This window comes from Oncorhynchus mykiss, chromosome 13 (genome assembly GCF_057628025.1).
Source record: "Oncorhynchus mykiss isolate SJ-2025 chromosome 13, ASM5762802v1, whole genome shotgun sequence".
Taxonomy (NCBI): Eukaryota; Metazoa; Chordata; class Actinopteri; order Salmoniformes; family Salmonidae; genus Oncorhynchus; species Oncorhynchus mykiss.
The window spans coordinates 32,000,571-32,016,820 of NC_143034.1; the positions used below are offsets into that span (position 1 = coordinate 32,000,571).

The 16,250-nt window shown below is 42.0% G+C and overlaps 1 protein-coding gene across 1 annotated transcript in view; it reads left to right on the plus strand.

The window, feature by feature from the left end:
- The window catches only part of pitpnc1a (phosphatidylinositol transfer protein cytoplasmic 1a), a 79,941-nt gene extending 67,451 nt beyond the window's left edge, over window positions 1–12,490 (plus strand). The window contains exons 6-9 of the mRNA XM_036940646.2: window positions 685–783; window positions 5,153–5,308; window positions 5,428–5,491; window positions 7,165–12,490. Of these exons, the coding sequence (XP_036796541.1) occupies window positions 685–783; window positions 5,153–5,308; window positions 5,428–5,491; window positions 7,165–7,517 (672 nt within the window). The 3' untranslated portion in view covers window positions 7,518–12,490. The remainder of the gene's footprint in view (window positions 1–684; window positions 784–5,152; window positions 5,309–5,427; window positions 5,492–7,164) is intronic.
- The last annotated feature ends 3,760 nt before the right edge of the window (window positions 12,491–16,250 follow it).

Below are 16,250 nucleotides of genomic sequence, written 5' to 3' on the forward strand. Positions count from 1 at the left end.
CTAGCTCTCTCTCACACGCACTCTCTCACTCACACACACCTCTAGCTCCTACGATGGAAACAGAGAGTGGCTAATTGGTGTCTGTTTGCCCTGTGGCTATATATGAGGTGTCTGTCTGTGTCTGTGTGTCTGTCTCTGTGTGTCTGTGTCTGTCTGTGTGTCTGTCTGTGTGTCTGTGTACAGTGGATGTCAATCAACACCAAGCTTAGAGTGCTCCCTTCTGGCTGCGTTGCACAATGACATGTCCCTGCAGTAGCCTAGTGGAGCAGCTAAGGTAAAGTGGTCCGTAATCTAAGACCTAAGATCAGGGCCTGTATGTATCAAACATCTCAGAGTAGTAGTGCCGATCTAGGATCAGGTCTCCTCCCCGTCCATGTAATCTTATTCATAATGATCTAAAAGGCTAAACTGTTCCTGGATCAGCACTCTTACTATGAGATGCTTAGCGAATATGGCCAATGATAAATCAAATCAAATATCTGACCATGTGGATATTTGGACCAATCTGGCTGAAGTAGACTAGCTTCCGTCAAATAACAAACAGGGCCTTGAATGATAACACAAAGATTTGGGAGGCACAATCAATATCAGTGAGCCGTGTAGTTTTGTGTAGAGAGGATGTTGTTGATGCCTGAGGTCATAGATCACTAACTGTACCTCTGGGGAATTTTTGTCTCTTTTCAGATCTTCTCAGACAGTGAAAATAAAGACCAGGAAAGGGAAGTGTGTTTTGTGGATATCGCCTACGACGAGATCCCTGAGAGATACTATAAAGAGTCTGAGGTGAGTCTGTCGTGTGTGTTGTTTCGTTAGAGGTAATGGGGGGGGGGGGGTATTACGGGTTATTGTAAGGGTTATTGCAGCCGAGGCAGCCTGTCTCTCGGTAGTCAAACACTGGTACTTGGAGTCTTATTATTGGTCTGAAAATAGAACCAGCAACATGATTCAGACATGACAGTGGATACAAGGACATTTACCGACACTCAGTAATACTCAAAGATACAATGATACGACAGACGGACACCATTTCAGTCTTTCAGTCTATTTAGAGGTCGACGATTAATCGGCATAGCCGATTTAAGTAGGGCCGATTTTCAAGTTTTCATAACAATCGGTAATCAGCTTTTTTGGACACCGATTACATTGCATTCCACGAGGAAACTGTGTGGCAGGCTGACCACGTGTTGTGCGAGTGCAGCAAGAAGCCAAGGTAAGTTGCTAACTAGCGTTTAACTTAACTTATTAAAAAAAACAATCAATCCTCACATAATCACTAGTTAACTACACATGGTTGATGATATTACTGGGTTAACTAGCGTGTCCTGCGTTGCGTGAAATCGATGCGGTGCCTGATAATTTCTCATCGAATCACAGCCTACTAACAAAAGCGCATTCGTGAAGAATGCACAATCATAGTACGGTTGAAGTGGGAAGTTTTACATACACCTCGGCCAAATACATTTAAACTGTTTTTCACAATTCCTGACGTTTAATCCTAGTAAAAATTCCCTGTCTTAGGTCAGTTAGGATCACCACTTTATTTTAAGAATGTGACATGTCAGATTAATAGTAGAGTGATTTATTTCAGCTTTTATTTCTTTCATCACATTCCCAGTGGGTCAGAAGTTTACATACACTCAATTGGCCAAATACATTTAAACTGTTTTTCACAATTCCTGACGTTTAATCCTAGTAAAAATTCCCTGTCTTAGGTCAGTTAGGATCACCACTTTATTTTAAGAATGTGACATGTCAGATTAATAGTAGAGTGATTTATTTCAGCTTTTATTTCTTTCATCACATTCCCAGTGGGTCAGAAGTTTACATACACTCAATTAGTATTTGGTAGCATTGCCTTTCAATTGTTTAACTTGGGTCAAACGTTTCGGGTAGCCTTCCACAAGCTTCCCACAATAAGTTGGGTGAATTTTGGTCCATTCCTACTGACAGAGCTGGTGTAACTGAGTCAGATTTGTAGGCCTCCTTGCTCACACACACCTTTTCAGTTCTGCCCACAATATTTCTGTAGGATTGAGGTTAGGGCTTTGTGATGGCCACTCCATACCTTGCTTTTTCAGTTCTGGTCATTTTGGTTTTGGTCATTGTCCATTTGGAAGACCCATTTGCGACTAAGCTTGAACTTCCTGACTGATGTCTTAAGATGTTGCTTCAACATATCCACATAATTTTCCTCCCTCATGATGCCATCTGTTTTGTGAAGTGCACCAGTCCCTCCTGCAGCAAAGCACCCCCAAAAGATGATACTGCCACCCCCGTGCTTCACGGTTGGGATGGTGTTCTTCGGCTTGCAAGCGTCCTTTTTCCTCCAAATATAATGATGGTCATTATGGCCAAACAGTTCTATTTTTGTTTCATGAGACCAGAGGATATTTCTCCAAAAACTACCATCTTTGTCCCCATGTGCAGTTGCAAACCGTAGTCTGGCTTTTTTATGGCAGTTTTGGAGCAGTGGCTTCTTCCTTGCTGAGCGGCCTTTCAGGTTATGTCGATATAGGACTCGTTTTACTGTGGATATAGATACTTTTGTACCTGTTTCCTCCAGCATCTTCACAAGGTCCTTTGCTGCTGTTCTGGAATTGATTTGCACTTTTCGCACCAAAGTACGTTCATCTCTAGGAGACAGAACGCGTCTTCTTTCTGAGCGGTATGACAGCTGCATGGTCCCATGGTGTTTATACTTGCGTACTATTGTTTGTACAGATGAACGTGGTATCTTCAGGCGTTTGGAAATTGCTCCCAAGGATGAACCAGACTTGGCTAATTTCTTTTGATTTTCCCATAATGTCAAGCAATAGCACTGAGTTTGAAGGTAGGTCTTGAAATACATCCACAAGTACACCTCCAATTGACTCAAATGTGGTCAATTATGGCCAGCAGCATACCACCCTGCATACCACTGCTGGCTTGCTTCTGAAGCTAAGCAGGGTTGGTCCTGGTCAGTTCCTGGATGGGAGACCAAATGCTGCTGGAAGTGGTGTTGGAGGGCCAGTAGGAGGCACTCTTTCCTCTGGTCTAAAAAAATATCCCAATGCCCCAGGACACTGCCCTGTGTAGGGTGCCGTCTTTCGGATGGGATGCTAAACGGGTGTCCTGACTCTCTGAGGTCATTAAAGATCCCATGGCACTTATCGTAAGAGTAGGGGTGTTAACCCCGGTGTCCTGGCTAAATTCCCAATCTGGCCCTCAAACCATCCCCAGTTTTCAATTGGCTCATTCATCCCCCTCCTCTCCCCTGTAACTATTCCCCAGGTCGTTGCTGCAAATGAGAACGTGTTCTCAGTCAACGTACCTGGTAAAATAACGGATAAATAAATAAAATAAAAAATTAGCAGAAGCTTCTAAAGTCATGACATCATTTTCTGGAATTTTCCAAGCTGTTTAAAGGCACAGTCAACTTAGTATATGTAAACTTCTGACCCACTGGAATTCTGATACAGTGAAATAATCTGTCTGTAAACAATTGTTGGAAAAATTACTTGAAAAATACCTAGCCTAGCCATAACTAGTTTGTTAACATGAAATTTGTGGAGTGGTTGAAAAACCAGTTTTAATGACTCCGACCTAAGTGTATGTAAACTTACAACTTCAACTGTACCTAACCATAAACATCAATGCCTTTCTTAAAATCAATACACAGAAGTATATATTTTTTTCAACCTGCATATTTAGTTAAAAGAAATTCATGTTAGCAGGCAATATTAACTAGTGAAATTGTGTCACTTCTCTTGTGTTCATTGCACGTGGAGTCAGGGTATATGCAACAGTTTGGGCCGCCTGGCTCGTTGCGAACTAATTTGCCAGAATTTTAAATAATTATGACATTGAAGGTTGTGCAATGTAACAGCAATATTTAGACTTAGGGTTGCCACCCGTTCGATAAAATACGGAACGGTTCCGTATTTCACTGAAAGAATAAACATTTTGTTTTCTAAATGATAGTTTCCGGATTTGACCATATTAATGACCAAAGGCTCATATTTCTATGTTTATTATAATTAAGTCTATTTGATATTTTATAGAGCACTCTGACTGAGCGGTGGTAGGCAGCAGCAGGCTCGTAAACATTCATTCAAACTTTACTGCGTTTGCCAGCAGCTCTTAGCAATGCTTGAATCACAGCGCTGTTTGTGACTTCAAGCCTATCAACTCCTGAGATTAGGCTGGCAATACTAAAGTGCCTATTAGAACATCCAATAGTCGAAGATATAGAGAGAAATAGTCGATGCGTCATAATTCCTAGAATAACTACAACCTAAAACTTCTTACCTGGGAATATTGAAGACTCATGTTAAAAGGAACCACCAGCTTTCATATGTTCTCATGTTCTGAGCAAGGAACTTAAACGTTAGCTTTTTTTTTACATAGCACATATTGCACTTTTACTTTCTTCTCCAACACTGTGTTTTTGCATTATTTAAACCAAATTGAGCATGTTTCATTTTTTATTTGAGACTAGATTTTATTTATGTATTATATTAAGTTAAAATAAGTGTTCATTGTTCATTCAGTATTGTTGTAATTGTCATTATTACAAATATATATTTAATCGTTATCGGCTTTTTTTGGTCCTCCAATAATTGTTATTAGTATTGAAAAATCATAATTGGTCGACCTATAATTAGTTTTGCCCTAGTCATCCAAATATCATAAACTATTTTATTGGGTTGGAATATGATTCAAATAAGTTAGAATTTTGTTATATTCCCGAATTGACTTTGTATTGCAGGTAAACCCACGATAGACTCTGCAATACAGCTCTGACCAGATCATGCTAAGCTAACTTTAGCGTCACCTTCTAATTCTCTCCCCATACACCTCTTCCATATCTAATTTTCAGTGTTAGAAATTAGCATGTTAGCATATAGCATCTGTGTAAGTATAGTTAGACTGTTGAATATAGTAGATGCAGTAAGCGGTGGTTGAATGATAAATTGCCTCAGCCCCTGAGATTTAGGGAAACATTTCTGGAGGGAAGGATTCCTATTTAACGTTGGCTTTCTATTTGTAGCTTTCCCATAATGCATTTCTCTCAGGGCGCAGGGGTTTGGATTAATTACTGAGATCTACGTTTGTGTGAGTGCGTGTGTGTGTGTGTGTGCGTACATTCATGTGTGTGTGTCCACACCAACAGGACCTGCGGTACTTCAAGTCAGAGAAGACGTCGAGGGGCATGCTGCAGGAGGGCTGGAGGGACACCCAGGAGCCCATCATGTGCTCCTACAAGCTGGTCACCGTCAAGTTTGAGGTGTGGGGCCTGCAGACGCGTGTGGAGCAGTTTGTACACAAGGTCAGAGGTCACTCGCACACAAATAGCAGCCACTTACTTCATAGATAGTGCTGGTTAATTTTTGTAGAACTGCTCTGAGATCAGTGTTCTCTGACCCCCTCTATTGTCTCTCCCCATAGGTGGTGCGTGATGTGCTGCTCCTAGGCCACAGGCAGGCTTTTGCCTGGGTGGATGAGTGGATCGGTAGGTCGACAAGCACTGCTCAATTGGTCCTCTCACTAACTAGTCACTGGGTAGTGTTCAGTAGGGCAATTCATTTTTTTATGTGTTGAAAGTTAAAAGGAATGAGTGCTACTTATTGGACAAGACTAGGTAGTCCCTTCCAGTTTTTCTTCTGTACCAAATGAACATGGCCCAAGTTAAACACTGGGACCTATGAAGTCACTCTTTCCTTAGAATGTCATCAATAAGATTTGACTCCGTTTGGGAGCTACGTGGTTACTGTTGATGCCGTCTCGAATCTACTGTCTGTATCATTGTGTGTTATAGAACTAAATAAGGCATGTGAAATCCTGAACAACATTCAACTCCCCATCACTGCATCTAACCCTTCTCCATCATATGCGCTGGCTGACCTCGCTGATATCAATAACCCAATTTAGAACACATACCCTAGAGGGCAGATTCAAAGCCTGGCATCTAGACTTGTACGATGTCTATAGTGAACACAAATGGCTGAATTTGCTACAATTTCCTCAAGAGAATAGCAATTGCTGAACGTATCGGGCGATAGATATTGCACTCGTTGAATCATGACAGTTGTGTGTATGTGGGTCGTGACTGCATGGCAATGAGAGCAGTAGCAGTGATACTAGCAGGACTCTGATTAGCGCTCAGCTTTTTCCATGGCTGCAGGGTAAGTCCAAAACAAGCCATTACTACTGTAATGGGACACCGCTACTCACTCTCTCCCTTCTCCTCTACTCCTGGGGGGGGGATAACTTTCCCTCCTATGCACTATTTTGGATGATTCCCCCTCACCCAAATCCTCCTGATGTATTTGGGATGACCTTGCCTAGGACTCTTCTTTGGGAATGTCATTTTTTTCCGGTGATGTTCCCAACCCTTCACGTCTGACTCTGAGGGTTCTGGATCATTGACTCTCCCTCTCCTTTCCCTTCTCCCTCTATCCCTCTTCATCTTCATCTTCACAACCCAGCTTTGGCCTGACTAGCTCTCTCCTCTCGACACCAACTCTTTTCGGTCGTGGGAAGCTAGCTCTGCCCTCTCCACCTCATATTGATTGTGCTTGAACTTCGACCTTTCGGCCCCTCCCAAAAGCACTAATCCACCACCCAGCGCTCTCTACTCACCCACGGCGTGCCCCTCCTCACTTAACCCCTCCTCTACCTTCGTCTTGAGTGTCCTAACGGGAAGACGCCAACATCTCCACCTCCCTCCTCCCCTCTTTGCAGATATGAACTTGGATGACGTGCGGGAATACGAGAAAAGTATGCATGAACAAACCAACATTAAAGTTTGCCATGAGCAGCAAGAGCATTCCACGAACTCCCCATCACTGGATGACATAGAGATTCATGACAAAGCCAGCGTATGTGTCGTTTCATTTCCTCTTGTTCTGTTTCATATTGACGTGTTCTGTTGTTCATGTCGACGTGACTCAGGAGGTAACCAATCACAATTCTGAAATAAGTGGTTCTTGCGAGCTTTATGGTTATAGTTTTCTAGTTTCTATATCGGGAAAACATGAAGTAAAAAATATTCACAACTTGAGAAAAATATAAAGTGACTTTTGATTATGACATAACGTAGTGTGAGGGCAGACTAAGATTAGAAAGAAGCGTTAGAATGCTTTGGAGTGCTGTCTCCCCCCCTCATTCTCTCTCTCCGTGCAGACATGACGATGGATGAGGTGAGAGAGTATGAGCGCACCATCCAGGAAGCCACCAACGAGAAGATCGGGATTTTCCCCCCGTCGATCTCTATCAGCGAGATGCCCCTGTCCTCCTGCACCCTCTCCGGCCCCGCCAGCGCCCCAACCACCCCCCTCTGCACTGACGCGCCCGAGTTCCTCTCCGTCCCCAAGGACAGAGCCCGCAAGAAGTCCGCCCCTGAGACCCTCACCCTGCCCGACACCGCTGCCCAGAACCAGAGTGGAGTCCCCCAAGGCTCTATGCTGGTGCCGCTTCCAAATCACTCCCCCTGGCCCTCCTCTGACTCTGACCAGGCTGAGTTAGGGGGGGAATAGGAGAGACGGGATGTTCTTTTCCCCCATATGCCCTGCCACCTCACTGTCTTAGTAGCCCAGCAAGACTAGCCTCTACACCCCAGTGCCCAGTCCTCCAGGCCCAACTAACCATATCCCAGAGGTCAGTGCTTCTTACACATATCTCCAGAGGTCAAAGGTCTTACCACCAGTTTCCAATCTCCTACATCCTCAACAGAATTCTGTTTTGTCAGCCTTCAAATGGATGGCTTCCTGAGATCTAGCCAATCAGCTGTCTGATCTACTGTAACAACCACCCAAGCTGTCCATCAAGAGAACATATCCACAAGGGGTTTTGTGTGCTGTTCTCAATTAGCGATCCCTGCGTTTGTCATAAAATATGTTATTGACAAAATGCCAGATGGATTTTTTATTTTTTTTATCCGGTCAGCTGATAAACCTTATGTAATGTAAATGTAGCTGCCATAACAACATGAAAATAGAGAAACAATGATATTAATATTGTTTTGTTCACTTGAGTGAATGAACATCTTTTCATAGAATTCTCAAATATCAAATTATAATTTTGACCTTGAAATAAATCAACTTTTAAATTAACAAAATGGAAGTAGAAGTACTGTAGTATAGTTAGTTTTATTACTACAATGATTCACTAAAAAGACACCACCTTTAACCTGGACGGAGGAGAGACCATTCAAAACTGAACCCAGAGCTGTGTGTGTTCATGTCTCTCCACTCCACACACCAATTGAAACAGGTGGAATGTCAGTACAACCACAGAAAGAGATCCCGTCTCAGGTCTCCAGAGCTCTGCTTCGGCCCTCTTTAGGAAGGGCAGAGAACGTAACCATTCTCTCCCTGCTTTTAAACACAATTTTTATACCTGCATCTATACTCACCTGTCTACTTAACTAGCCTTTGGAACGTTTACACAACATTAGATAAGCCATGATAAAATACATATTGGGCATAAAGTTTGACATTGGAGAGTGATGCATTCAGTTTAATCAAATTGGTATAGCAACAGAACAGATATAACTAGGAAAAATGCTGTAAATGTACAGTTGAAGTCGGAAGTTTACATACACCTTAGCCAAATACATTTAAACTCAGTTTTTCACAATTCTTGACATTTGAATCCTAGTAAAAATCCCTGTCTAAGGTCAGTTAGGAACGCCACCTTATTTTAAGAATGTGAAATGTTAGAATAATAGTAGAGTTATTTATTTCAGCTTTTATTTCTTTCATCACATTCCCAGTGTGTCAGAAGTTTACATACACTCAATTAGTATTTGGTAGTATTACCTTTAAATTGTTTAACTTGGGTCAAACGTTTCAAGTAGCCTTCCACAACCTTCCCACAATAAGTTGGGTGAATTTTGGCCCATTCCACCTGACAGAGCTGGTGTAACTGAGTCGGGTTTCTAAGCCTCCTTGCTCGCACACACTTTTTCAGTTCTGACCACAAATTTTCTATAGGATTGAGGTCAGGGCTTTGTGATAGCCACTCCAATACCTTGACTTTGTTTTCCTTAAGCCATTTTGCCACAACTTTGGAAGTATGCTTGGGTTCATTGTCCATTTAGAAGACCCATTTGTGACCAAGCTTTAACTTCCTGACTGATGTCTTGAGATGTTGCTTCAATACATCCACATAATTTTCCTTCCTCATGTTGCCATCTGTTTTGTGAAGTGCACCAGTCCCTCCTGCAGCGGCCTTTCAGGTTATGTTGATATAAGACTTCCTTCAGCATCTTCACAGGGTCCTTTGCTGTTGTTCTGGGATTGATTTGCACTTTTCACACCAAAGTACTTTCATCTCTAGGAGACAGAACGCATCTCCTTCCTGAGCGGTATGATGGCTGCGTGGTCCCATGGTGTTTATACTTGTACAGATGAACGTGGTACCTTCAGGCGGTTGGAAATTGCTCCCAAGGATGAACCAGACTTGTGGAGGTCTAAAATAATTTTTCTGAGGTCTTGGCTAATTTCTTTTGATTTTCCCATGATGTCATCAAAGAGGCTCTGAGTTTAATAGTAGGCCTTGAAATATATCCACAGGTACACCTCCAATTGACTCAAATGATGTCAATTAGCCTATGAGAAGCTTCTAAAGCCATGACACAATTTTCTGGAAATTTCCAAGCTGTTTAAAGGCGCAGTCAACTTAGTGTATGTAAACTTCTGACCCACTGAATTGTGATACTGAATTAAGTGAAATAATCTGTCTGTAATCAATTGTAGGAAAAATGACTTGTGTCATGCACAAAGTGGATGTCCTAACCGACTTGCCAAAACTATAGTTTGTTAGCAAGAAATTTGTGGAGTGGTTGCAAAATGAGTTTTAATGACTCCAACCTAAGTGTATGTAAACTTCCGACTTCAACTATAAGTGAACATGGAGCACAGTGGAAATTCCATGCTTGCGCAGGGCACTTGCTTCAACATGGCCTTATTGTATGTGCTTGATTATCTTTGCATTGTGTTTTTAGAAATGCCGATAATGTTGCTTGCCAATGTTGGTACTGTACCCGTTTTGGTGGGCTCAAAGTTATTTTGAAGCAACAACGTTAGCAGCGGCCATCTTGTTTCCCCCTGCTCTAGCCTCATCAGGAACTTTTGGGGGGAGGAAGAAACATTGAGGACAGAAGGTTTGTCTTTGTGTAATGCCCTAGCTACTATTTTATACAATCACATAGATGCATCAAGGGGTCTCCATATGCCGCATGAAACATTCACAAACATGTATACATATGTAAAGTATTTGTGTATATAAATGGCAGGATATATTGTTGATGCGAAATGGTGGAGAAAGCACATGTGACGTTGTCCTAGGCTCTGCAGTGTAACCGTTGTATAGTAAAGCAGAGTTTTAGCGGAGACTGAAACGGAGCATGTTCTGAGAATACAACTCTCTTCTCAGTGCCTCTGCATGCAAAAGTCTATATTGTCTCGTCTGTATACAACATCCAAAACATTTAAAATAAAGGGAAAAAAACGTCCCATTTTATTGTAACGTTAAAGGAGAATTCCACCACTTTTCAACCTCATGTTCGTTATCTCCAGCACAATACCAGTGTCTACACGTGTGAAAATGGTGCATTTCTACGAAATAATATATGAAGTTACAAAGTTCTACCTGATGACGTCAACCATTTTGAAAACTATGATTTTCAAACACTGACATTCACGGTGACGTGGAGCAAGAAAATAGCCTCCCTCTGGCTAGAAACTCGTTGTAGGTTTTGAAAATCGCTGTTTTTCTTTACTTTTAATCCTACCCTGTGATGTCACTGAGAAGCATTTCTTTAGGACACTTCTTCCTGTCTTTGCAACCACAGGTCACAGAAACATGCCGTTTTCACATATCTAGACACCGGTATGGTGCCGGAGATCATGAATATGAGTGTGAAAAATGGTGGATTTGCCCTTTTTAAGCCTAATTTTCAATTTATTGCAATGTCAAAACATTGATTTGAAATACAGCTTCATGTTAGTTATTTTCATCAAAATGTACAAGATATTGAGAGAAATAGCTGACGTTTGTCGTACCTGTTGACCATTGTTTTGTCCTAAAGACATTACATATGTGGGCATTTGCATTTTGTGATGAGAGAACGAAATTAGCTGTTAACAAATGTACTGACTGTTATATCTCTGTTTTTAGGGTTTTGTTGGACCAAAGTTATACAAGCCTACTTGTTTGTCAGATATAGACCACTCTACAGTGTCTAAGCCCAAAATGTCTCCTCTTTACACAAGACGCTCACTAAACTGTACTTGTCTTTGCCGTTAAATTTCCTGCAGGATACATGTGTTAAATGATATTGACTATCAGGAATAAAAAAATAGATCCAGGGATATGTTTGAGTGCCAGTAAGCTAATGCCTATATCAAAACAAATGCAAAATGACAAGTATATTATTTTTCAGAGTGAAGGACTAGGTTTTGTAAATAGTGAACTCTTTCATTTTCAGTTGCATGCTCCACATAAACTCACTCAAAAAGTTTCCGTGAATTTATGTTGAGCACGAAACGTATGTGGAGCATGGAACAGAAAATTAAAGAGTTCACTATTTATAAAACCGAGTCCTTCACTCGGGAAAAATAACCAACTCTTGATATTATACTTGTCATTTTGCATTCGTTTTGAGAGTGCAAAAGTTTGGTTTGAATCTGTAACATTTTACGGTGCAATGTCCCATTGTTAGTATTCTTTATCGAGCTGTTGAAAAATCCACTGGAGAAAAGACCATTGTAACTACATGATGTACATTACAACCCTATGAGCAAAATACTTTTTTTTTTAAATTTCCTTTTTGGTTGAAAGTACTTTGAAAATACGTATTTTTCAACATATTGTGCTCACTGTGAAAATATTTACTTTGAATTTGCGACCTCCCCATTGTAGTGTGCATCAAACGTTCCGGTTGCTTTTGTTGATCCTACAGCTCTTTGACATGACACATTATCTATGAAAACAATATTTCAATCAATATTTTTTGCTTTTTATTGGGGTGACTGTGTTCTACTTTTTGAATTTATACAATGCATCTTGACTCGGAGGTTGGTTTTCTGTTATAATTCTCACAACTGCTGTAGTTTTGATTTTGTGGTTTGCTGTATTTCAAATGGCATCTGTTCATTCTAAGAAAAGGACCAAGCTTTTCGTTGTGTCCCTCCTGATGCGGCTTGCCAGGATGTCGCGCTGTCTCCCTAGCTCTGGTCCGGGTTGTCACTGCTGCTTCCTGTCACTGAGCCTCCTGAGCAGGACGAGCGTTAGCAATCCACACTAACACCCTGGACCAGAGCTTACTCTCTCCCTATCTGAAGTGCCATCCTTGTTCGGCTACTGGAAGTCGCTCTGGGTTTCTTCCACTGATTTATATGTTATATTTTTACTGCCCTCCTTGAAGTATATTTGGTTCTCCGTTGTAATTATTGTTTCACTTTTTTTCTTAATTCTTGTATTAAATAAAGTTTACTTGCTACTACACTTTGCCATTGTCGGTTGTCAGATGATGTGGTGCCTTTTTTTAAAGTTTGTGTGTGTGTGCGCGTGCTCGCAGGGGTTGGTGGGTTTGTGTGTGGGAGAGTGAAAGATAAAGAGCAAGGGGAATTAGCATTTTGATATATATACACTGCATGACGAAAAGTATGTGGACACCTGCTTGTCAAACATCTCGTTCCAAAATCATGGGCATTAATATGGAGTTGGTCCCCCCCCCCCCCCCCACCTTTGCTGCTATAACAGCCTCCACTCTTCTAGGAAGGCTTTCCAATAGATGTCGGAACATCGCTGCGGGGACTTGCTTCCATTCAGCCACAAGAGCATTAGTCAGGTCACTGATGTTGGGCGACTAGGCCTGGCTCGCAATCGGCGTTCCAATTGAGCCCAAATGTGTAATATAAGGGTTGAGGTCAGGGCTCTGTGCAGGCCAGTCAAGTTCTTCCACAACAATCTCGACAAACCATTTATGTATGAACCTCGCGTTATGCACAGGGGCATTGTCATGCTGGAACAGGAAAGGTCCTTCCCCAAACTGTTGCCACAAAGTTGGAAGTACAGAATCGTCTAGAAGGTCCTTGTGTGCTGTAGCGGTAATATTTCCCTTCACTGGAACTAAGGGGCCTAGCCCGAACCATGAATAACAGCCCCAGACCATTATTCCTCCTCCACCAAACTTTACAGTTGGCACTATGCATTGGGGCAGGTAGCGTTCTCCTGGCATCCACCAAACCCAGATTTGTCTGTCAGACTGCCAGATGGTGAAGCGTGATTCATCACTCCAGAGAACGTATCCACTGCTCCAGAGTCCAATGGCGGCGAGCTTTACACCACTCCAGCCGACGCTTGGCATTGCGCATGGTGATCTTAGGCTTGTGTGTGGTTGCTCTGCCATGGAAACCCGTTTCATGAAGTTCCCGACGAACAGTTCTTGTGCTGGAGTTGATTTCAGAGGCAATTTGGAAATCAAATTGAATTTTATTAGTCACATGCACTGAATACAACAGGTACAGTGAAATGCTTACTTATGAGCCCCTAACAAAATATGCAGTTTTTAAAAAACGGATAAGAAATAAAAGTAACAAGTAATTAAAGAGCAGCGGTAAAATAACAATAGCGAGACTACATACAGGGGGTACCGGTACAGAGTCAATGTGCGGGGGCACCGGTTGAGGTAATATGTACAGTGCCTTGCGAAAGTATTCGGCCCCCTTGAACTTTGCGACCTTTTGCCACATTTCAGGCTTCAAACAAAGATATAAAACTGTATTTTTTTTGTGAAGAATCAACAACAAGTGGGACACAATCATGAAGTGGAACGACATTTATTGGATATTTCAAACTTTTTTAACAAATCAAAAACTGACAAATTGGGCGTGCAAAATTATTCAGCCCCCTTAAGTTAATACTTTGTAGCGCCACCTTTTGCTGCGATTACAGCTGTAAGTCGCTTGGGGTATGTCTCTATCAGTTTTGCACATCGAGAGACTGAAATGTTTTCCCATTCCTCCTTGCAAAACAGCTCGAGCTCAGTGAGGTTGGATGGAGAGCATTTGTGAACAGCAGTTTTCAGTTCTTTCCACAGATTCTCGATTGGATTCAGGTCTGGACTTTGACTTGGCCATTCTAACACCTGGATATGTTTATTTTTGAACCATTCCATTGTAGATTTTGCTTTATGTTCTGGATCATTGTCTTGTTGGAAGACAAATCTCCGTCCCAGTCTCAGGTCTTTTGCAGACTCCATCAGGTTTTCTTCCAGAATGGTCCTGTATTTGGCTCCATCCATCTTCCCATCAATTTTAACCATCTTCCCTGTCCCTGCTGAAGAAAAGCAGGCCCAAACCATGATGCTGCCACCACCATGTTTGACAGTGGGGATGGTGTGTTCAGCTGTGTTGCTTTTACGCCAAACATAACGTTTTGCATTGTTGCCAAAAAGTTACATTTTGGTTTCATCTGACCAGAGCACCTTCTTCCACATGTTTGGTGTGTCTCCCAGGTGGCTTGTGGCAAACTTTAAACAACACTTTTTATGGATATCTTTAAGAAATGGCTTTCTTCTTGCCACTCTTCCATAAAGGCCAGATTTGTGCAATATACGACTGATTGTTGTCCTATGGACAGAGTCTCCCACCTCAGCTGTAGATCTCTGCAGTTCATCCAGAGTGATCATGGGCTTTTAACGGACCAGAGTGATCTCTGCGCTTTTAACGGACCTCTGAGACTATCACAGTGCAGGTGCATTTATACGGAGACTTAATTACACACAGGTGGATTGTATTTATCATCATTAGTCATTTAGGTCAACATTGGATCATTCAGAGATCCTCACTGAACTTCTGGAGAGAGTTTGCTGCACTGAAAGTAAAGGGGCTGAATAATTTTGCACGCCCAATTTTTCAGTTTTTGATTTGTTAAAAAAGTTTGAAATATCCAATAAATGTCGTTCCACTTCATGATTGTGTCCCACTTGTTGTTGATTCTTCACAAAAAAATACAGTTTTATATCTTTATGTTTGAAGCCTGAAATGTGGCAAAAGGTCGCAAAGTTCAAGGGGGCCGAATACTTTCGCAAGGCACTGTACATGTAGGTAGAGTTATTAAAGTGACTTTGCATAGATAACAACAGTGTAGCAGCGGTGTAAAGGAGGGGGGGGGGGGCAATGCAAATAACCTGGGGAGCCATTTGATTAGGTGTGGGTGTACAAGCTGTTTCGAAGCCTCTTGGACCTAGACTTGGCGCTCCAGTACTCAGTCGTGAGTGTTGCAACCAAGGACCGACGATTTTTATGCGCTTAAGTGTTTCAGCACTCTGCTGTCCCATTCTGTGAGCTTGTGTGGCCTACCACTTCGCGGCTGAGCCGTTGTTGCACCTAGGCATTTCCACTTCACAATAATAGCATTTTCAGTTGACCGGGGCAGCTCTAGCATAGCAGAAATGTTATGAACTGACTTGTTGGAAAGGTGGCATCCTATGATGGTGCCACATTGAAAGTCAGTGAGCTCTTCAGTACGGCCATTCTTCTGCTAATGTTTGTCTATGATTGCATGGCTGTGTGCCCGACTTCATACATGTGGCTGAAATAGACGAATCCGTTAATTTGAAGAGGTGTCCACATACCCTATGTATGTGGGGCAAAAACTATATAGTCAGCCACCAATTGTGCAAGTTCTCCCACTTAAAGATGAGAGAGGCCTGTAATTTTCATCATAGGTACACTTCAACTATGACAGACAAAATGAGGGAAAAAAAATCCAGAAAATCACATTGTAGGATTTTTAATGAATTTATTTGCAAATTATGGTGGAAAATAAGTATTTGGTCAATAACAAAAGTTTCTCAATACTTTGTTATATACCCTTTGTTGGCAATGACAGAGGTCAAACGTTTTCTGTAAGTCTTCATAAGGTTTTCACACACTGTTGCTGGTATTTTGGCCCATTCCTCCATGCAGATCTCCTCTAGAGCAGTGATGTTTTGGGGCTGTTGCTGGGCAACACGGACTTTCAACTCCCTCCAAAAGATTTTCTATGGGGTTGAGATCTGGAGACTGGCTAGGCCACTAGGAGCTTGAAATGCTTCTTACGAAGCCACTCCTTCGTTGCCCAGGCGGGGTGTTTGGGATCATTGTCATGCTGAAGTACCAGCCACGTTTCATCTTCAATGCCCTTGCTGATGGAAGGAGGTTTTCACTCAAAATCTCACGATACATGGCCCCATTCATTCTTTCCTTTACACGGAT